Genomic DNA, 23850 nt, shown 5'->3' on the forward strand with positions numbered 1-23850 from the left:
AGATGGCAGAATGATTTAGGGCTAAAATAATGTTCATGGTGAGGGAGTTAAGAATCAAAAACTTGCACAATGGTGGGTGGGGGGAATTAGGACCAAAAACACGCACAGTTACAGGGAGGGCTGGGGCCCAAAAACTTACTCAATGGGGTGGGGTTATATTTGGAGAGCTTTTGTAATAGGAAGGGGGGATTGAAGGTAGAAATTTTGCTGATGGGGAAGAGTTTAAAGACCGAAAACTTGCTCAATGGCGAGGATGGGTTGAGAGATGAAAAGTTAATATGTGGGTAGGAGCGTATTGAGAGATTATTTCTAGCTCAATGGGGGGATGTGGAATTTTCATCTAAGAGGCATCAGATTATGCTTCTTTTGTGTTTGCTTGTTGAGCATCACATAACGTTATGCCTGACTCCATTTGTCATGTTACATTGTGTTTACAGCATCACCTACATGTGCAATACCTTTAACATCTTGAGACCACTCAACATTTTGAATATTTGACGAGTAAAAAATTACTGTAGCATGCCACTCAAATGTTTAGCTACAGCAGATACTGGTTTCAATAGAAAATAAAATTTCCCAGCAACCATTAGGCAGGGATGAATTACTTTTGTTGCTATGTGTAATAATGTCATAAATGTGTTGATTGATATTTCCTCTGGTCGATATGCTAGCAGAGCTGTGAACGCATTCAAAATGAATGTATTTACATTTTCACAAGAAGTATTGACTGGAGGAAAGAACACATTTGTGATGTCACTACACATAATGATCAGAGTAATTCCTCTCACGAGAACATTCATATCAATTAAACCAAAGCAAATTAACTTACATCCTGAACAGTGCTGAAACCAATAGAATTGACTATCATATATCCAAGTTTAAATAAGCATCTTTAGAAATAATTACCAACTAATGTCAATTAATTAGGGAGCAGAGTAGTGCCTTGATAAGATGTGGGTTCATGCCCATATTCTCCACTTGCTGAGTTACTGATCTCAGCCAGACCATTGCGGAGAAATGCCAGCTATTTCCCAACAACAAAGGAGGAAGCTTTAAAGAATCAGTCTCGCCTTCACCACAGCCATTGTATACACAGTGGCACTCCCCTTAGTGATTGGTTTTGGAGTGACACCAGTGAAGGCCTGTGAGCAATAGGGACACGCCCTCGTAGTTTTGGATGGTGTGTGATGCAGGGGGAACCCAGTTGGAGGAATAGGGAGGAAATAACAGAATATAAAACAGATTTCGCACTTTGAAAAAAAGTAATGTTAAATAATTACAAATAAGTATATCTGAGAAGATTTCAGTTAATTGAAACAAAAGGACAGTATGAATGCAAAAATAAATTTAGTACTGAAACTATATTCTAACCACAATAAAACACACAGCAAGTTCACAAAATAGTACTGTAATTTGAAACTGTACTCCCATCCAAATTCATCAAACTTGAAATAAAAATGTCCTTAATGAAACAGAAAGTATCCATAGGCACTATCAGATATGTTCCTGTCATGTAGGCCATGTGCATATACTTATGGTGTGACCCAGATAACAGGAGATGTTGACAGTAACCTTGAGTATGCAATTCATTAACTCCTATTACAATTGCCTGGAAGAGGTTTATAGTAACCAAATTTGAATGCAAATTAGTTTATTCAAAAACAACCATTTGCTTTGGGTTTATGCAAGCCTAACTCAATAGAGGTAATTAATCATAACACTTCAAAACTAACTAACATCTAGATGTAAACATGCAGCTTTCACTATTTTGTACAAATTGCATAAAAAGTCTCTTTGTGTTCTTAAGAATGTTTCTTGCCATAATATGTTGCTAATTGAATGGTATTATTTAAGACCATGGCCATGAAAATATTTGGACGTCCCGTTGCTGAGCAGCCATAGCTTCATACTCACATAAATGGGGTTTCTGCCACACTTCCGAAAAAGTTACTGCAGCACAGTGTCAGAAAGTCCAAGGATTTCAGGGCCCAGAGTGACCGTATTTGATTATAAACATTATTTTGAAGTATAGCGCTTCTTTTTTTATTCATTCCCGGGAGGTACGCATCGCACAAAAGGCTGGCATTTTTCCCATCCCTAGTTGCGTGTGAGAAGGTGGCCTAGAACCGCCACAGTCCATGTGGTGAATGTATGCCCACAATGCTGTTAGGTAGGAAGTTCTAGGATTTTGACCCAGTGACGATGAAGGACCATCAGTATATGCCCAAGCTAAGATGATGTGTGACTTCGAGGGGAACTTCAAGGTGATGGTGTTCCCATGCACCTGCTGTCCTTGTCCTTCTAGATGGTGGAGCTCGTGGGTTTGAGAGGTGCTGCTGAGGTACCTTGGTGAGTTGCTGCCGTGAATCCTATAGGTTGTACACGCTGCAGTTGTGGTACATCAGTGGTGGAGGGGTGGACATTTAGACTAGGGAATAAGGTGCTGATCAAGCGGGCTGCTTTGTCCTGGATGGTGTCGAGGTTCTTGAGTGTTGTTGCAGCTGCACCCATCCGCTGCCTCCATCCAGGCAAGTAGAAAGTATTTCATCACATTCCCTGTGCCTTGTAGGTGGTGGAGAGACTTTGGGGAGGCAGGAGACAAACCACTGGCCATAGAATACCCAGCCTCTGATCTCTAGTAGCCATGGCATTTATGTGGCTAGTCCAGGTGAGTTTCTGGTCAATGGCAGCCCCAGGATATTGATGGTGGAGGACTCAGCAATGGTAGTGCCATTGACTGTCAAGGGGAGGTGGTTAGGCTCTCTCTTATAGGAAATGGTCATTGACTGGCGCTTGTGTGGCACTGATGTTACTTGCCACTTACAAGCCCAAGCCTGTATTTTGTCCCGGCCTTGCCGTATACAACCATGGACCTCTTCATCATTATCTGAGAAACTGCGAATGGAGCTGAACACTGTCCAATCATCAGTGAACAGCTCCACTTCTGAACTTATGATGGAGGGAAGATTATTGTTGAAGATAGTTGGACCTAGGGAGGTTACTGAGGGATTCTTGCAACAATGTCCTCGGGTTGAGATGATTGGCCTCCAACAACCACACCAGCCACTGGAGAGTTTTTCCCCATTCCCATTTACTTCAGTTTTACTAGGACTGCTTGGTGCCACACTCGGTCGAATGCTGTCTGTTGTTTTACTGACATATAGCACTTTAATATGTACTACTTATGAAGAGAGGCAGGGTTTTCACAACATGTGATTCATCCCTGCAGGAATACTTGCTAGCTGATGAGTAATCTCTGCCCCACAAGTCTCAAGTAATGAGCAACTCAAATCCTATTTCAAATGTGGCTCAAGAATATATTCTGAAGGTCACCCAGATACAAATAAACACACATACATTACATGAATTGATTCACTGAGGGTTATTAGCAATTAATAATATATATGATGAAAACCTGCTGTGTTTTCTTAATCCTTCAGGGTGTACATTCTCATATATTAAGAAAGCATTCTGCACACTATCTGTCAGCAGCTGTCAGCAAAAATAAAGGATATAGTAGATAAGCTGGAGTCATTTCAAGACTGTCATCTTCTCTCAGGGTTGTTTGCTGTCATTGTTGATGACATCATATGAACCCCTTGGATTCGATTACTACTTTTTAATCATTGTTAGATGTCCATTTCTCTCTGTTTACAACTGTTTCTTATATTCTGCCAATCAGATCCTATTCAATCCTTTTATTTCGACTTTGGAGCTGGCCAGATATTTTTATTTATTTGTTCATGGGATGTGGGTGTCGCTGGCAAGGGCAGAATTTATTGCCCATCCCTAGTTGCCCTTGAGAAGGTGGTGGTGAGCCACCTTCTTGAACCGCTGCAGTCCGTGTGGTGAAGGTACTCCCACAGTGCTGTTAGGGAGGGAGTTCCAGGATTTTGACCCAACGACGATGAAGGAATGGCGATATACTGCCAAGTCAGGATGGTGTGTGACTTGGAGGGGAACTTGGAGATGGTGGTGTTCCCATGCGCCTGCTGCCCTTGTCCTTCTAGGTGGAAGAGGTTGCGGGTTTGGGAGGTGCTGCCGAAGAAGCCTTGGTGAGTTGCTGCAGTGCACCTTGTAGATGGTGCACACTGCAGCCACGGTACGCCGGTGGTGGAGGGAGTGAATGTTTAAGGTGGTGGATGGGGTGCCAATCAAGCGGGCTGCTTTGTCCTGGATGGTGTCAAGCTTCTTGAGTGTTGTTGAGGCTGCACTCATCCAGGCAAGTAGAGAGTATTCCATCACACTCCTGATTTGGGCCTTGTAGATGGTGGAAAGGCTTTCGGGAATCAGGAGCAACATTCCTTAAAGAGGCCACACACCCAAAAAAATATTAGGGGTAACATATGTCAGGAGGTGAGACACTTGCCATGGAATATCCAGCCTCTGACCTGCTCTTGTAGCCACAGGATTTATGTGACTGGTTCAGTTAAGTTACTGGTCAATGGTGATCGCCAAGATGTTGATGTAGATTACCACATCCAGTTCCAATCACATATTTGATTAACTCTGGTTCTTCTGCAACAATTCTTTTTTTCAGATGGTCTTCTAGTTTTGCTAAACTTGACTATTCTTCCTTCTTTCATTCCTAGAATATTTTCTTAATGTATGATAATGTCCACCCTGACAAATCGCAGCAGGTTTTCATCATATATTATTATTGATAAATGAGATACAGGGGGCATGTGAGGAAAACATTTTTACGCAGCATTAGCTTAAGTTAGTGTGTGATTATGGTGGGGGGAGCTGTCATAAGCCACATAATGGATGAAGGCCAAGAGAAACCAATTGTGTTTGCATCGCGAACCTTCACAAACAGCAAAAGAAACTACGTGTAAATTGAAAAAGAAGCACTTGCCATAGTGTTTGGAATCAAGAAATTCCAATAGTACCTGATCAGCAGAGAGTTTACCCTGATAACCGATCACAAACCGCTCCTAGCAATATTGGGGCCCAAATCTGCCATCCCTGCAATGGCCGCATCAAGAATGCAACGTTGGGCAGTGTTGTTGTCACAATATGACTACGCGATTGAATATTGCACTTCAAAGCAAAACGCAACCACAGATGCCTTATCCAGGTTGCCACATGAGGACTCATGTGTTGGGAGTGAAGGTACAATTTTCACGCTAGGTGCAGTTGACAAAGACTTTCCCATGAGTGCAACTGAGATTGCAGCTGAGACTCAAAAGGACTCAGTACTGAAAAGAGTGTATGAAAACAACTTGAATGGATGGACTGATCAATGTATGGAAACAGAATTGAAACCATTCCATAACTGTCATACTGAATTATCTTCTAAGGAAGGTTATATCAAGTAGGGAAACAGAGTGATGGTACCTATTTCTTTGAGAGATAGAATTCTGGCCGAAATTCATACTGAACACCCAGTGATCGACAGTATGAAATCAATTGCAAGAAGCTTTGTTTACTGGCCTGGATTAGATAGCGACCTTGAATCACTTGTCAGCAAATGCAGCGTTTGCCAAAATTGCAGAAACAAACCACCCAAAACTCCACTATAACCCTGGTCATGGCCAAGTAGACCTTTTCAGACAGTGCATGTAGACTTCTGTGAGAAAGCAAATGATTATTTCCTGATACTTGTAGATAGTCACTCAAAGTGGATTGAAGTGAAGCACATGGGTTCAAATACTACAACTGAACGTACCATAGATGAGTTGAGGTCTATCTTTGAATGTCATGGCTTACCTGAAGAGCTTGTTTCTGACAGTGGCCCTCAGTTCCTTTCTGCTATATTTCAAGAATTCATGAAACGGAAAGGTATCAAACACACCCTTGTTCCACCATATCATCCAGCTTCAAACGGCACAGCCGAAAGGTCAGTCAGAATAGTGAAAGAAGCTCTCAAAAAGCAAGTGATGCAGGGTTCGGGACTCAGCATGAAGCAACTTTTGGCAAATTTCTTGCTGAAGTAGAGAACTACTCCGCATACTACAACTGGAGATACCCCAGCAGAACTCTTGATGAAGAGGAGATTGAGAACATGATTGAGTCTTGTTCAACCGAATTTGGCCTCAAGAGTTCAACAGAAACAGTTGAATCAGAAACATTATTATGACACCAATCAGAAAGAGTGTGTTCGTGTTCTCAGTCCCCCGGCAAGTTGAGTGCACACAAGTGGGATGTAGGAACCATAGTGGTGGAGCCAAGAGATATTTGGTTGAAATTGGCGACAAAATCCAAAGTGTTCATGTAGATCAAATGATCTCTGCTAGAGATGAACCAAGACATGATCATGAACCACTTGATCATGAACACATACCTGAGTTTGACTCCGTTCAGACTTCAGTAACTGAAGTACCAGGTTCAAACAAGTCTGAGATAGAAACAGGATCATCTTTGAGTTTGGAACAACAAAACAGCCCGAAAATTGGTTCAACACCAAAACCTTCTGTAAGGAGATCAGGAAGACTCTGCAAACCTGTTATTAAACTGGATTTGTAGTTCATTTGTAGGATCTGTAGTTCATTTAAAAGAAAGAAAGCCAGGAGTTTTTGTTATGTGGTACATGTGATGCTGGGAAAGGTGGGAGCATAACTTTGTTGTATTTGAGAGGGGAACACAAACATTTTTTAAAAGGGGGAAAGCAGTGTAATGTATTAGCACATGGTTTGGTATGAGCATGCTCAAATCACTCTGGCCTAATAAGGCAAGTACATGGACTAGCAACTCATTGTGGCTCTGTCCTTCATTTGTTCTATCCACATGCATTACAATTTTGTAAACATTTCATTTGATTTTCACATAATTCTGAAATAATCATTTTGAAAGCAATTGTCTGCTTTGTGATATTTTTTCATTCTCCCAATCAAAGTATTATAGGTAGCACCTACATTAATGTATGAAAAAAGAATTAAATCCTAAAAGTCATTTTGAATATTCTTAAGTCAGTCAGAAATATTATTGAGGCAAACAGTCTTACATAAAAGGGTGTTCCCACTCTAATAAATTTGTTTAAAAATTTTAATGTGTAGATTTTTGATGCTTTGCTATCTGTGCATTTAAGGCAAACTTCAGGTGCTTACACCATTTCAACTTCCACATACCAAGTTATCAAATGTTAAACTATTCCTTGCAGTATAAGAATTACATGAAGACAATACAACTGGATCTCTGTTAACACTATCCATTATTCTTTTTGTAGATAATGGATCAAGACTGGGCATAAAGATAGAACAGCCTAAAGTTGTCTCATACCGAGGTAGCAATGCCACTCTGTCCTGTAAGTTCTATTACAAGCCCGTGCCTGTGCGTGCAGTTCAAGCCCCTCTTAAGGTCAGGATCAAGTGGACCAAACTCACTTCAGATTACCTCAAGGAAATTGATGTATTTGTTTCATTGGGAAACAACTGGAAAAGTTTTGGAAACTACCAGGGAAGAGTTTTCCTAGATGAAGCCAATGAGAATGATGCCTCTATAACAATAACAGATTTAAGATTGGAGGACTACGGTAACTACAAATGTGAAATAATTGAGGGACTAGATGATGCCACCGGGACTGTGCTGCTGGACCTGCAAGGTACAAAAGTTTGATTTTTTTTAATGCTAAAAGAAGTAATTATTTAATAATTAATAAATGTCTTGGTAAGAGTGTTTATTGAAAAGCATTTGGGTGAATGTTGTGCTCATTAAGGTGAAAGATATCATTTCAAAGGACTATAGCACCCAATATCAGCAGCAAGTATTCCAGGGCTGGTAGACCAAAGCTACCTTTACTCTGTCTCGATAATATATCCTGCTTCAACCTCAGAATCACATCCCCTAATGCACCAGTGTGAATTTTCCATTTTCCACACCAGCCATCCCTATCACATCCCTGGGTGAAATTGTCAATTTTGCTGAGTGGCTGATTGGTGTCAGTTTTGTTCTGTGGCCTCACAAACACTATAAACTCAGTAGCACTCACCTCAGATTACCTCAAGTACCTCAGTCTTGTCTTGTCTCGGTTGAGTTGGCATATGCAGTCTAGCTATACTTGGCCAACTTTGTAAGGGGTGAAGTCACTAGGCGAGCGCAACAGTGAAATTACTAATTCAAATTCTTCAGTTTATATTTAAATGTGTCTAGTGAGCTTGCAGTTACTGGCCTAGAAATTCGGTAGGCTTAGCGCCGCATTTGAGGCGCTAGAGGGCCTAGCGCCGGAGTTATGGCCAGTTGAGAAATTCCCTGGGGCCCTAAATCGGCGTTGCACCGGTAGCGCTGCGCCGGCACCGATGACGTCATCGGTGTGCGCAGCGTCCCGGTTGCCGTGGTAACCCGGCCCCAAGCCGAAATTCAGTTGCACCCGCCTCGCCCGTGGCAGGCGCAACTAAGACTCTGGCAACAGAGTCTTCCCCCAGTGTGCGCCGGCGCATAAAGGTGGAGCGGCGGCCGGCCGCGTTCCCGGCGGCCGCCTGCCCGCACCTCCCTTCCCGGACTCCTGCATTCCCCCCCCCGCGGCCCTGATCAGTGTCTGATGCGAGCCCGGCACTTCCCCGAGGTGCCGGGCTCAGATGTCGGGTCAATCCGCCGGACAGTTGTCGGCTGCAGGCAGCTCCTCCTTAACAGGAGGAGGAGGCCTGCAGTTCCCCCGCCTGCCGCACCGCATCGGGTGCCGCAGCGGGGGATTAGCGCCGGGAAACCCAAGTTCACGCCCGTTTTGAGGCGCTAAAGGAGGGTTTTAGCGCCCGCCGCCGTCTGGGCCCGGCGCACCCGAATTTTCGGCGCGCGCTGCCGCATTACCGCTGGCGCAAACTTTCTGGCGCTACAGCCCTGGCAAGACCAAAACCCAATTTCTAGGCCACTATTTCTACCTCAGTAGAAGTCTGACCAAACTAATTTTGCATAAGATCTTTGCATCCAGCAGACAGACAAGACTACCATCTCATCAGTTTGGACTGGATTTAAATCCAGAACTGAAGAGTTGAGAGGCCAATGTCACTGTGCCAGTGGAGAAATGATTTCTTTCATTTTGTCAGATTCTTTAACTCCTCTAATTCAGCAGTTTTCCTTTCTCTTTTGTCCATTTCTCCCTCCTTCCTATCTCACAAATATTTTAGTCTGTATCCAATGTATTTATTTCTATTTTTATTTGCAGTTTTCGGTGTATTTTTCTCTCTTACCTTATGGAGTTTCTTTCTATTATGGCGCTATGAAATTGCTAAAATTCTGGATTCTGCTGGACTGTCGAGAAATTATCACCTGGTGCCCTGCGTTCTAACAAGGCCTTTCTTTCTAAGGAGCATACTTTTAAAAAAAAGTATTTCTGACATTTGGCCTAATTTTCACTGAGATTTAATTTTCCCTAAGGGGAGGAACTCAATTACATTGTTTAGAACTGCCTTCATATGTAAAATAGCAGATTATGTCCATCCCATCAGTTTTATGATGTGCTGTTTATTAGCAAGCACTTTAAAATACACAATCCACTCTAAAAAATCCAGAGGAAAAGAAAGCTACAAAATAGATTCCACATTTTGATTATAAAAGGAATGAATAGGTGGCCGCTCACTTAAATTTAAAAGTATGTGGCCTAGAAATTGAGGTTGCGCTGCGCCGGGGCTTAACGCCGGAAATTTAGCGCCGGTGCTAAGTCGCGCTGTGCGCACCAAAAATTCAGTAGCGCCGCGCCCAAACGGCTGCCGGCGCTACTGAAGGCTGTTTGCGCCTGAAAACTGGCGCTACGCGCCGCATTGCGGCGCTATTCCGGCGCTGCGGCGCCCGATGCGGTGCGGCAGGCTCGGGAAGTGCAGGCCTCCTCCTTCAGTTAAGGAGGAGCTGCCTGCACCCGCCCGCTGGCCGGTAAAATCTTCACAAAAATGAGCCCGGCACCTCGGGGAAGTGCCGGGCTCGCAGCCGAGAAGCATCTGTTCCGCGGGGGGGGGGGGTGGGGGAGTCCGGGAAGGGAGGTGCGGGCAGGCGGCCGGCGGGAAAGCGGCCGGCCGTCGCTCCACCTTTATGCGCCGGCGCAAAGTCGTGCAAGACTCTGTTGCCAGAGTCTTAGTTGCGGCTGCCACGGGCGAGGCGGCCGCAACTGAATTTCGGCGCTGGGGCCCGTCACCACGGCAACCGGGACGCTGCGCACACCGATGACGTCATCGGTGCCGGCGCAGCGCTACCGGTGTAACGCCGATGTTGGGCCCTAGTCAATTTCAAAACCGGCTGTAAGTCCAGCGCAATGCCCTCTAGCGCCGCAAAATGGGCGCTAAGCCCACTCAATTTCTAGGCCTGTATGTTTAATGGATCTACTTCATATAAAATAATTGAGCCAAGTAAAAACTGGTGCAGCATTAATAGCTTTAGTGGAGAGACTCATAAAAGAAGTCTCCCTTGTTTAGCAGTACTTTTCCACTTTTGTACTGAAGATAGAAATTGAATTTACAGTTGATTGTGTATATCTGTACTAGCGCGGCAAATGCCATAAGCAGTTAATAGGAATGATATTTGAAACTAATTGAAAACCTGGGGTAAATTTGAATTTTGCCCAGTTCAGGCCATTTCAGAATCAGAACAGCCTGTTCTTTTAAAGTCAATAATGGGTCACAAGATGTCCTCTATGAATATGTACCATTCTGTGTATCTGATGTCTGTTTAGTCACTATGCAGATTCTGTCTGTGTCTAAATCCATAGCAAAAGGTTATATTTCATTTCCTGACATTTTTCCAAAGTAATGTTATCTTTTTTGTCTATTTTTCTACCCCTTGTTGATATTAATTGCTCCCAGGAAAGGCACAGGATAGGTTTGATTAATATTAAATCTGTCTATACCAATAATGTGCCAAACTCTGAAAAGCATCTCCTGCAGCACCCGTGTGGCAATTCCATGCCTGTCAAGTCTCATTCATTTGCATCGAGACTCAGTCAAAATGTGACCTATTTTAACGTATCTCGCTCTTAAAAGTAAACACAGTTCCTCCATGCATTGAAATTAGCTTGTGATCTATCTCACTCCTTTTGACATTTCCCCAATGTTAGCAGCTCTGGCTATTTCTAAGTGAGAATACCAATTTAGAGCTACAGTACTTAGTGTTGAATTATTGCTTGTGTACTGTAGACCTGTACTCATTTTTGAAACTGTTTCAGTTCATTTATATTTGTTTGTTATACTTATCCTGATTCAGGCTGGAGCTAGAAATGTACATTTTGTATAGAAGTTATCCTGTTAGTGCTCTCCCTCCCAGTTGGGGGGTTATAGGTTTACTAGATTGTGTCAAGAAGGGTGAACCAGCCGAGGTTGGAAAGGTAGCAGGCCAAATTCCCATACTGATTAGTAGTGGGATCACATCTACAAATAGATGTTGCAGTGCAGCCTGACCCAGATAGTGAAACGCAGTGTTTTAAATAATGACCAATATTTTGTTTAAATTATGTTTTTCACTGCAATTCTGATTAACATTCATTAGCAGCAGATTTTGTGCAATTAATCGATGGGGTTTCAATCAATTATCAATTAAAGATCCTGCCACCCAAAAAATTAATGCATAATTTCCCCTGAAAATACTGTAACTAAATTCATTTTATTTACAATAATATTTCTGTTAATACTGCACATTTCTTTAAACAAGCTTCAGAAGAGAAAACAACTGATTAAGATTTCATAGGTTTTTTTTATCTCAATAGAAAACATTTGCTTTTAATAAAGTGTGCCAGATTCAGCAAAATATTCATGCGCAGGAGAGGAACAACACTTTATTGGTTGGGGGAGGCCCAGCAGAACATTAGGACCCAAGATAGGAGAGCAGCAGTAACACAGCAGAGAACTTGGCAGGAGAGGAATAATACTGCCTCGGGGAATCTGGGGCGGGAAAAGGAGAAGCACATGGTCAGGGATTCAGGGCAGGAGGGGAATAACACAACGTCAGGAAATTGGGGGGCAGGGAAAGGAGCAGCAGAAGGTCAAAGAATCAGGGCAGGAGAGGTATAGCAGAACAACAGGTATCCAGGGCAAGAGAGGAACAGCAAAACTTCAGGAGGGGGACAGAAATGCAACATCTGGGACCCATAAGCTGATCTTTATGTCCCTCTGCTCGATTATGACTGGATACTGAATATCCTCTATCCAACTTTTCAACAAAAACTGTAGAATTCTACCACTGGCACATTCCTTGCAATGTGGTATGACTGACTCAGATTTGTGTAACAGGGGAATTCTGAAGTTTACCTAAGTGTCCCAATCCTGTACTTCTAACTCCTCTATGCTGTCAGAATTAACTGAGAGTTATTTGTTAAATTTAAATTAAGCTATAGCTTGTCCTACATATTCTGGCACTATCCTATATTTCTCCAATATAAACTGTTGAGAATAAAAAACCTAGTAAACCTAGTAAAGGAAGTTACAGGTTTCATATGCATTGATGAATTAAAATAGAAGTGATGTGGTGGCACAGCTCATTAGTGCGCACACACTGCCACAGAATGGTCAGACATGGGTCTAAACAAAATCCAAAAGATTAATCAACCCAGTGCAAAGATTCACCTCCTAGAAACTTGTGCAAGGCTGGTATTGACCTGGAAACAGCTATTACTGAAATTTCAGACGGGAATGATGTATGTTTCAGGGGAGTTAATGAGATGGGGGGATAAAAATAACATGCAAAAAGGCAGTGAGGAGAGTCACACAATTCAGTCAATTATAAATAATTTAAATTTGCTTTCCACCTTGAAAGCTGACAGACTTTATATTATTTGATTTGATTTGACTTGACTTATGCAGAAGGGTTGCAGGCATGCATATGTATGTATGAATAAATTTACAGTAATGAGTCCAGGGGAAAAAAACACTTGCAGTCCTCTCATTGGTTGTTCACAAACTTAGCAACAGTATTTTGACAATCTGTTCTGAAAATTAAGATATATACACAGAATTTTGCAGGAGAAATGTGCAAATTCTGTGAACATCACAGTCAAATTATAGCAATATGGAATAATGAATAATTGAAATTTCACAGAATCAGAACAGCCCTCCGGTCCTAGCAAGTAAGTGGGAGAGATGTTAAATGAGCACATATTTGAATGGATGTATCTAATTATGCATGTGTCTGACATCCTGTGTACCATTGAATTTCTGCTGCTTACAGTCATCATATGCATCTGGCTGGTAAACTCTTTATATGGATATATTCATTTCTGTTTTCTTGTGTCCTTCATTTGTTTCCAGGTATTGTGTTCCCATACTTTCCACGCCTAGGTCGCTACAACCTGAATTTTATTGAGGCTCAGAAGGCGTGTGAAGATCAAGATGCGATAGTTGCTTCATTTGATCAGCTTTACGATGCATGGAGAGCAGGACTGGACTGGTGTAATGCAGGCTGGCTGAGTGACGGGTCTGTGCAGTATCCTATCACCGAACCCAGGGAACCATGTGGAGGGAGAAATACAGTGCCTGGTGTCAGAAGCTATGGATACAGAGACAAGGTGAAGAACAAATATGATGTGTTCTGCTTTACATCCAACTACAAAGGTATGAAATTCAAATGTTCTGTTCTGTCTTAATGATATGGAATTTTGATATGTTAACAAACTGGATCAGTAGTAGAGTTCAGTCTTAGTCATACCATTTGATGGAGCCACTGAGCAGATTCAGTGTGAAAATCAGTCAATCTGCAGCAGTCTTGCACTCCTCCTAACGGCTGGTTACAGTGTGGCGATGGCATTGGCCTAAGAAAAGATTGCTTGCTAAGCCCTTAGATGGAGAATGCTGCACATTGTGGAGATGTTATCCGAGAGAAAGAGAAAGAGAGAAATTTGATTTAAAGATAGGATTGTGAAATGTTGCCCTACCATCAAGCAGAAACTATGGAGCTAATTTTGTGATTCTCTGCTGCCAACGTCAAACATTAAAGTCTGAGTTAGAGATAAGGTTATAACTCAATAGCCCTAATTCTTTGACACACTTGCCACTACAAGGCTCCACACTGCCTATGGAACTTCACAAAATTATAATTCATATTCTATTTGTTGATAACTGATGGTTGGCTCCTCATGCTGTACAGAAGGGTCAAGAAACTGTCCTCATCTTATGGAATCTGCCCCTAGGCATGGAGTTACTGGTGACTGCATCTCTAGAAGGTGTTCCTGGGCAGGCTGGTCTTACCTTCCATGTACCACTACCATGGTGTTGTGAGGGGGAATATTGCTGATATTGTGAGAGATGGCACTATCAGGCAGTTGGACTCTAGCTGTCGCCATTCTACTGGGCACTGGATCTGTGGCCTCACTGATAAGTGGAATGTCTGGTCTAATGACAGCTGCCAGATCCTGAAAGCCCTGAGACACATCAATGGCCATGGTCTGGAAGCCATGATCTGTGCTGTGCTCTAATCTGTCCCCCATTGCTGCGAGAGCTGCGGTCTGTGCTTCCAGGTGGAGGAACCGGCTGCTACCTGGATGTTTCTTATCTGGGGATTTTCAGCAAATTTCAATGCTGTTGCTACTTTCTGCTTTTGTGATGTTGCTACAAAGGAGAGCTGTAGACTCAACAGTCACACGAGTCAGTGGCCGCACACCCTGGGATATTGTCCTCCGAGTCAGAAAATAGGTATGAGGTTCATCAAACATCCTTCTTTTCAGGTGAGTCTCCAAAGCCATAGCAGCCTTCTCCACAGCCTCCACATCCTCGCCTACAACCCACTCTGCCAGATCCCCCATGTTCAGTGAAACATCTGGTGCCAATTTCTCACTACCACTATCTAATTTCCCCTGAATGAAAGTCTCTGTGCTGGTGGCTGGGAGAGAGGGAACAAGTGCCGCCAGTGGTAAATTGGAGGAGGTTAGCGCAACATCGCCTTCATCGTTACCATTCGACATGAGGGAGTCCAAATTCCCCAGTCATCCTCCTCCTCCTCATCATCATCATCGTTTGCATAAGAGATTAGCATGCAAAATTAAGGCACATGGGATTGGGGGCAAGGTATTGACTTGGATAGAGAACTGGTTGGCGGACAGAAAGCAAAGAGTTGGAATAAACGGGTCGTTTTCCGAGTGGCAGGCAGTGACTAGTGGGGTACCGCAAGGATCGATCCTAGGACCCCAGCTGTTCACAATATATAGTAATGATCTGGACGAGGGAATTGGATGTAATATCTGCAAATTTGCAGACGACACAAAGCTGGGTGGGAGGGTATTGTGAAACTCCAGTGCGATTTGGACAGGTTGGGTGATTGGGCAGAAACATGGCAAATGCACTATAATGTGGGTAAATAGAAACATAGAGCAGGAGTAGGCCATTCAGCCCTTCTCCGCGATCATGGCTAATCATCCAAACCCTGCACCAACAGCCATCCCACCCAAGCCCTATCCCCATAACCCCACATATTTAATCTCCCCTAACACTAAGGGCCAATTTTTATCATGGCCAATCAACGTAACCCGCACATCTTTGGACTGTGGGAGGAAACTGGAGCACCCGGAGGAAACCCACGCAAACACGGGGAGAATGTGCAAATTCCACACGAGGCCGGATTTGAACCCGGGTCCCTGGCGCTGTGAGGCAACAGTGCTAACCACTATGCCACCGTGCTGGTTATCCACTTTGGTGACAAAAACAGGAAGGCAGATTATTTTTTGAATGGCAATAGATTGGGAGAAGGGGAAGTGCAAAGAGACCTGGGTGTTCTTGTGCACCAGTCGCTGAAGGTAAGCATGCAGGTGCAGCAGGCAGTTAAGAAGGCAAATGGTATGTTGGCCTTCGTAGCAAGAGGGTTCGAGTACAGGAACAAGGATGTCTTGCTGCAGTTGTACAGGGCCTTGGTGAGACCACACCTGAGTATTGTGTGCAGTTTTGGTCGCCTTATCTGAAGAAGGACGTTCTTGCCATGGAAGGAGTGCAGCGAAGATTCACCAGGCTGATACCTGGGATGGCAGGAAGGACGTATGAGGAGAGATTGTGTCGATTGGGCTTATACTCACTGGAGTTTAGAAGATTGAGAGGGGATCTCATCGAAACCTATAAAATTCTGTCAGGCCTGGGCAGACTAGATGCAGGAAGGATGTTTCTGATGGCCGGGGAGTCCAGAACCAGGGGTCATAGTCTAAGGATAAGAGGTAAGCCATTTAGGACTGAAATGAGGAGGAATTTCTTCACCCAGAGAGTGGTGAACCTGTGGAATTCTCTGCCACAGAGGGCGGTGGAGGCCAGTTCATTAAATATATTCAAGAAGGAGTTGGATGTATTTCTTAAGGCTAAAGGGTTCAAGGGATATGGGGAGAAGGCAGGGACAGGGTACTGAATTTGGATGATCAGCCATGATCTCATTGAATGGCGGAGCAGGCTCGAAGGGCCGAATGGCCTACTCCTGCTCCTATCTTCTATGTTTCTATCAACATCATCAATATTATCATCATAGGAAAAGACCCTCAAGCCTGTTCCACCATTCTATTAGATCATGGCTGAAATGTATCTCAACACAGGGCATGGTCGTGTCGTGGTTATGTTACTAGAATAATAATGCAGAGAATATGGCTGAAATTTTCCCCTAAAGAAATGGGTGAGTTTGGAGTGTGGGGCCAGTTAAATTGTTAAAAATGGAATTCCCGACCTGATCCTGCCTCCAACCCGCCCATTTCCAGTTATAACGGAGGCGGGATGGGGACGGGGTGGGGGGCAGGTGACCAGCCCACTCCCAGGGGGCGGGACATCAATTTAAATATTATAATGAGGCTCCAATTCCATTTTGAATTTAACTGCATGTGGACAGGTTTCACACAATTCGTGAAACCCGGCTGTTAAACCGAGGCGGGGGCTGCTGCATCCAGGAGGTATGTGGCTTTATACCTACCTCCTGGATCCAGGGACCCTGCGTAACCCACCCCCACGATCGGAGATCCGCTCACAAGGCCTCCAATCACCTCCCCAGGTCTTCGTTTCCCCCCCCCCCCCCCCAAGTCCCCAGGCCTCTGATCCCTTCCCCCCCACCCCCCCAACCCCACCGATGATGCTGAGGCTGGCCACAATTCCGGTGACTGGCCCCGATCCTCTCTCCCCCCTTACCAATGCTCTAGCCAACCCCCCCGCCAATCCTCCAATCCCAAATCCCTGACCAAACACCCCCTGCCAAACCCCGACCACTCCCCATCCCCAATCCTCCCCTCCCGATCCCCGATATTCCCCTGCCTCCCGGGTTTCCCGCCCATCTCGGAGCCCCCCACGTGTATTAATTGGGATTGACAGTCAGATTTCTGGATTGGGAATTAGTTACATTTGCGTAGGCAAAGGTTAGTGGCTCTATGTGGATCCAATAATTAGTGGAGTCTGACTGTGATCTGTATTAGGATCGTTGCTCTTCACCATCTTTATCAATGATTTGGACAAAGGCATTGGGAGGTATAGTACATTTTGTTGATGACACTAAGGTGTGTGAGATAGTTAGGACTTTAGGTAAAATAAACTTCAGGCTGATTTAGATACATTGATGGAATAGGCCGTAGTGTGGCAAATGTGCTTCAATGTGAATAAAACCTCTGGGGTAGATTTCCAGAACATGCGGTGAGTATATATTCACTTCAGGCCTTCAGAAGGAAGCTGGATAAATCCGTAACAGTGGGACACATCTCAAGTTATAGAAGGTTGGTGGTGCCAGCAGTGACTAGTGTTATCAGTTATTGCAATCTCCTGGAGTTTGATTAATTGCTTTCTTTTCATAAATTGGCCTACTGTTTCTTTTCTCTGTTTATTTGCCACTCCCAGGAGATTGCATGACTGGGACATGGTATCATTCTGGTAGGCCTCCTCTGGACCTTCTCCAGGGCCTCAATATCCTCCCCACCATGTGGGAGGACATGATGCATGTAGGTTGCATGATGTCTAATGCGACAGGCTAGATGGAGCAGTTGACATTTTCGTGTCCTTTTTTGTTTGCCCTTAAGCATAATCAGCAAAATTAGTTGTCAAATTGATGGGGATTACTTTAACACCAATTATGTGATGCTGTGCGACCGTATTACTTTAAATATCCTTTCACCTACATTATGCCACCTCTACCACACTCTGTATGCCTAGTGTGAAATGCAGAGAAAATTGAGCAAGAATAGATTCATTAGTAATTTTTTTAAAGCAGTATAATATAAAGAACAGAAAATAACTGGTTGTAAGTTTAAGGCAGTAATTGCAGCCCTGAGGTCGACTGATGGCCTCCTTCTTTAAAATTGTAATGTTATCAGAACCACTCAATTGAATTGCTACCTTGTAATTCCCTAGAACTTCTGTACTGTTCCAAATTTGCTTTTACTGTAGTAAAAATAGCATAGTGCAATGAACTGTCAATGGTATAAATGTAAGAAGTCACACAACACCAGGTTATAGTCCAACAGTTTTATTTGAAATCACAAGCTTTCGTCACTTCACCTGACGAAGGAGCAGTGCTCCGAAAGCTTGTGATTTCAAATAAAACTGTTGGACTATAACCTGGTGTTGTGTGACTTCTTACATTTGTCCACCCCAGTCCAACACCGGCATCTCCACACCATGGTCAATGGTATAGATTAAGGATGAGTATTTAGTTAAATTCAGAGGGGTCGAGATTCAGAGTGAATTCAGATCCTGAACCCATTATTAATTTGGATATCACTACTAATATGAGAGCAGGGGATTCCTCTGCCAGGCTGTCAGGGGCCTACAAATAAACCCCATCAGCATAGTGCCTGTAGGGGACTTAGATGAATGCATACTACTAGACTGCCAAAAAAAAACAATTGGCCCACTCTGGAAAATGGATGTGTATCATTAACCATCACAAATAAAGAAAAATAAAGTTTTGATGAGGCTTTCAATCAACTTTAGAAACAAACATCACCCATTATGCAGGATTTTCCTATGAATACCGACAAATTTTCAGACTATGGCCCGTATTTTCCGATGCCTACGTGTGTGTACACGCTGTGTATACCGCGGCGCGACGCGCGCTGCGGCACATAGTGCCACGATATTCCCTCGCAGCACCCCAAGAGGGAAGTGCGGCACTACTGGAAGCGCCCCACCTCCCTCTTGGGGCGCTACCACTCAATTTTGGCCGCAGGGGCGCTAATTTTTCAGGGGCGCTAAAAGTAGCACCCCAGCGAAGTTCGCGCCTCAAAGGGGGCGCGACTCAATTTTACTCCCTTAATGTTTTACTGTGTTTTTGGAGTGATCTCCATTCATATATTTGACAGGTCTATCTGTCAAAAGTATGAATGGAGATTCCCTTGTCCTATTGGGTGGCCTGGCCCACATGATCCCAGGGATGCTTGTGAACTGTATGCACCCCTGGGACTGTGGAGAGGCCCAGGAGCGGAAGTGTCCGGACCTCGGGAGCCCTCAGGTAAGTTCGTAGATTTTTTTTCCGATAGGAGGCATTCGCATGCAGGAAGCCTCCTATCGGAAATTACGGGCCATTATTTTAGTAGACAGTGGCAGAGAATGCACCAGGGATCCATTACACCAGATCCCTGCCCATTTGTGCAGTTGCCAGATTTTCCAGCATCACTTCCACCGGATGGCAGAAGTACCTATATCCAAATAAAACAGGTGCTGTATAATTAAATAAGGTTGTAATGACGGTGTAATAACATATAGTGGATTGCCCATCATTACTACTTCTGTAACATTGCACACTCCGGACTTGAGTATTTTAGATTGAAGTGGGGCTTTGAGGAGTGAGGAGGTGATCCACTCAGTACCCAGTGAGTACCCAGCCTCTGACCTGCTCTTGTAGCCACAGAGTTGACATGGCTGATCCAGTTCAGCTTCTGGTCACTGGTGACCCCCAAGGTGTTACATAAGAACATAAGAAATAGGAGCAGGGGTAGGCCATTTGGCCCCTCGAGCCTGCTCCACCATTCAATAAGATCATGGCTGATCTTCTACCTCAACTCCACTTTCCTGCACTATCCCCATATCCGTTGATTCCCTTAATATTCAAAGGTCTATCGATCTCTGTCTTGAATATACTCAACGACTGAGCCTCCACAGCCCTCTGGGGTAGAGAATTCCAAAGATTCACCACCCTCTGAGTGAAGAAATTTCTCCTCATCTCAGTCCTGAATGGTTGGTGTTGGTGATGAGGGTACCATTGAAGGTCAAGGGCAGGTTGCTGGGCTTTCTCTTGTTTGAGATAATCACTACCTGGCACCAACATTCCGTGTAAGCTTTGCTTTGTTCTGCGTGGCCTGTTTCTTTTAGTGTGCGGTCCCTTTAAATTCCTGCGCATGCATGGTATTTACAATGGAAAAGCCAGTGAGCGGCCTGCGTGAAACCTTTCCCATTACCCAGCCACGCAGCTTAGAGGGAACATTGCCTGGCACTTGCATGGTGTGAATTTTGCCTGTCACTTGTCAGCCCAACTCTGGATGCTATCCAGGTACTGCTGTAGGTTGGTATAGGTTGCTTCTTTAACAGAAGGGTTACAAAAGGAGCTGAACACTGTGGAATCATCAGCAAACAGCTCCTCTCCTGAACTTATGATGGACAGAATGCCATTGATGAAGCAGCTGAAGATGGTTGGGTTGAAGATGCTTCCCTGAGGAAGTCCTGCAATTATGTCTTGAGGCTGTGATGACTGGCCTCCAACAACCACGGCCATTTTTCTTTGGTTCAGCTATGATTCCAGCCATTGGAGGGTTTTCTCTTTGACTACAATTGACTAGTTTTGCCAGAGCTCCTGGCTGCCATGCTCAGTCAAGTGCTGCCTGATGTCAAGGGCAGTTGGTCTCACCTCACCGCTTGCATTCGTTTGTCTATGTCTGGATCAAGGCTGTGATGAGCTCTGAAGCCAAGTAGTTCTGATGGAACCTGAGCTAAGCATGAGAGAGCAGGTTATTGGTGTGTTGTTTGATGGTACTATTGATGACTCCATCTGTATTGATTTGTATGTGGGTTCAATGACGACACATTCATGAAAGAGAATGACTTTTTATCTAAAGTATGTTCAACTCAGTTAACAGCATTACAGGAGACACCATCTTAGAGATCTATCTAAAATGAAACTAAAACTAAACTGCTTGTTTCTCACATGTCCTCTGCTGGTCAGGCATAAATAATCAATCAGGCAAATATGCTGGTAAGGCATAAATAATCAAACAGGCAAATACCATCACTATTTGCTGATATCATTACATCTCCCTTTCTTAAAACAAAAGTATTTTACTTTTATCTAACAACATGTTTTCTTTGTATTACTCTGCATTTTAACTGTAACACTTAATGAACTTACATTATCATTATCATGATCAAGGTTTTTTAACCTTGTTTTGTGTGTTCACATGAAATATGTAAATACACTAGAACTTGAAGAGAGAATAAGATAACATTACTTCCTTCTATAACAAGAGTCCTTAAACTTGCTCAATGAGTCTCTCAGGAGGCTTCACGTGTCTTGAGGATTTTCTGATTGATTGTCCTTGAATCTGAGTTGTTGCCTCAGATGATGATTTCTCAGCTGTGTGATCAGGTTGTTCAACAGTATCAGTCTTTTGACCTGCTGTGTGATCAGGTTGTTCAACAGTATCAGTCTTTTGACTTGCTGTGGCTGGTCCCATGAGAAGATCCCGACGATTTCTTCGCAGAACAGCACCCTCATCTGTCTGAATGGTGTATGATCTTGGTTGGGCTTCACTCAGGACAGTTCCCTTCTGAGTCCATATGTTTGTTTTGTCTTTGAACCTTACTTGGTCACCAGTGTGGAGTTCAGGTAGGTTTTGTGTTCCTCTGTCATAGTAGTACTTTTGCTTTTCTTTCTGTTGTTCTTTGAACTTCCTCACTTTCTCCCCCTCTTTTGTTTTCAGGAGGTTCTCCGGGATGGGTAGGTTTGACCTTAGCAGACGTCCCATAAGGAGTTGGGCTGCTGACATACCACACTCGAGCGGCGTTGTGCGGTATACAAGCATGCTCTGGTAGAAGTCAGTTCCACTGTCTTTTGCCTTGTACATCAGTCTTTTCACTGTCTGGACCGATTTTTCCACTAGTCCATTGGACTGTGGAAAGTGAGGACTTGACGTTGTGTGGACAAAGTCCCACTCTTTGGCAAAGTGTCGGAAACTTGCATTGTAAAACTGGGGTCCGTTGTCTGTGAAGACCTCGCTTGCCACGCCATGTCTGGAGAATATGGCTTTCATACATGTTATCACAGCATCTGCAGTGTTGGTGAACAGTCTACAAACCTCTGGATACAGGGAGTAATAGTCTGTGACTACAAGATAGTCTTTCCCTTGACATACGAATAGGTCAGCGCCTACCTTCTGGTAAGGTCTGTCTGGCGCTGGGTGTGGCTTTAGTGGTTCTACCGGATTGCTTGCTCGATATTTCAGGCATATTGTGCAGTTTGACACCTCATTTGTCACATCTTGGTTGATTCGTGGCCAGTACATCACCTCTCGTGCTCTTTTCTTACACTTTTCGATTCCCAGATGTCCTCCATGGATCCTTTTTAGCATCTCTTTTCTCAGACTCTTTGGGATAACTATTTTACTTCCTTTGTAGATGATGTCTTCGACCACTGATAGTTCCGCCCTGCAGTTCCAGTACTCTGCCATGTCAGGTGAGCAGTCTTGCTTCATGTTGGGCCATCCATCCAAGATGCTTTTCCTCAGTCGTCTCATTGTTTCATCTTTGTTTGCCTCAGTCTTTATGAGCTCCATTTTTGCATCTGCTATGGGCAGTGCACTTGTGATCATGTCCACATAGGCGTTCACTTTTTCATCCATTTTGGTGTTTGTGGGCTCACTTGGGTCAACAGCTCTGGACAACGTGTCTGCTGTATACATCAGCTTACCCGGTGTGTACGCAACATTCAGTGTAAAGCGTTGCAGCCTGATCATCATTCTTTGTATTCTAAGCGGACACCCATTTAGTGGCTTTTGGAACAATGCAATCAAGGGCTTATGGTCAGTCTCTACACTGATTGCTTGTCCTGACACAAACTGGTGAAATCTTTCACAGGCGTATGTGATGCTGAGCAGCTCCTTTTCTATTTGAGCATATCGCGTCTCCGCGTCTGTCATTGAGCGCGATGCATATGCAATAGGTTGCCAGTAGTCATATTTTTGCAGAAGAACGGCACCGAGCCCACTCTGTGATGCATCTGATGATATCTTTATGGGTCTCGCTGGGTCATAAAACCTCAGAACTGGTTCCTCTGTGAGCAGTTTCTTTAGATCGCTCCATGACTTCTCATGCTCATGATTCCATTCCCATTCTATGTTTTTTTCAGTTAGTCTTCTCAGTGGCGCCATCTTTTCTGAGAGGTTGGTTATGAATTTACCCATGTAGTTGATCATTCCATTAAACCTCTGCACGTCCTTTTTGCATTGTGGCTTTGACATATTCTCAATGGCGGACACCTTTCTGGGATCTGGTCTGATGCCCTCACTGCTAAGGATATCGCCCACGAATGTCAGTTCTGTCACCCCGAGCTGGCATTTCTCTCTATTCAGCTTCAGGTTTGTTTTCCTTGTTGCTTCCAGCACTTTTTTCAGTCTCTCGTCATGCTCAGTTCTCGTGGTTCCCCATACTATGATGTCATCCATTGATGTATCAACTCCTTCCAGGTGCTCATAGATCATATGGATTGTTTTGTGATACACTTCAGGAGCTGAGGCAATGCCAAATGGTAACCTTATGAATCTGTATCTGCCAAATGGACTGTTGAACGTGCACAGTCTTGAACTTGCCTCGTCCAATTTCATCTGCCAAAATCCTGATGATGCATCTAACTTGCTGAAATACTTTGCATTTGCAAACTGTGACATGATTTCCTCACGTGTAGGAAGCTTGAAGTGCTCTCTCTTTATTGCTTTGTTTAGATCTCTTGGATCCAGGCAAATTATGAGCTTTCCATTCTTTTTGTCCACAACGACGAGGGAACTCACCCACTCAGTTG

General features: G+C 44.0%; 1 protein-coding gene across 1 annotated transcript in view; it reads left to right on the plus strand.

Moving 5' to 3' along the window:
- The window catches only part of hapln1b (hyaluronan and proteoglycan link protein 1b), a 63613-nt gene that overhangs the window by 21410 nt on the left and 18353 nt on the right, over positions 1 to 23850 (plus strand). The window contains exons 2-3 of the mRNA XM_085989363.1: positions 7169 to 7543; positions 13161 to 13463. Coding sequence (XP_085845489.1) covers positions 7169 to 7543; positions 13161 to 13463 — 678 coding nt within the window. The remainder of the gene's footprint in view (positions 1 to 7168; positions 7544 to 13160; positions 13464 to 23850) is intronic.

This window comes from Somniosus microcephalus, chromosome 1 (assembly GCF_052327205.1).
Source record: "Somniosus microcephalus isolate GS21.2 chromosome 1, FLI_Smic_1.0, whole genome shotgun sequence".
NCBI lineage: Eukaryota > Metazoa > Chordata > Chondrichthyes > Squaliformes > Somniosidae > Somniosus > Somniosus microcephalus.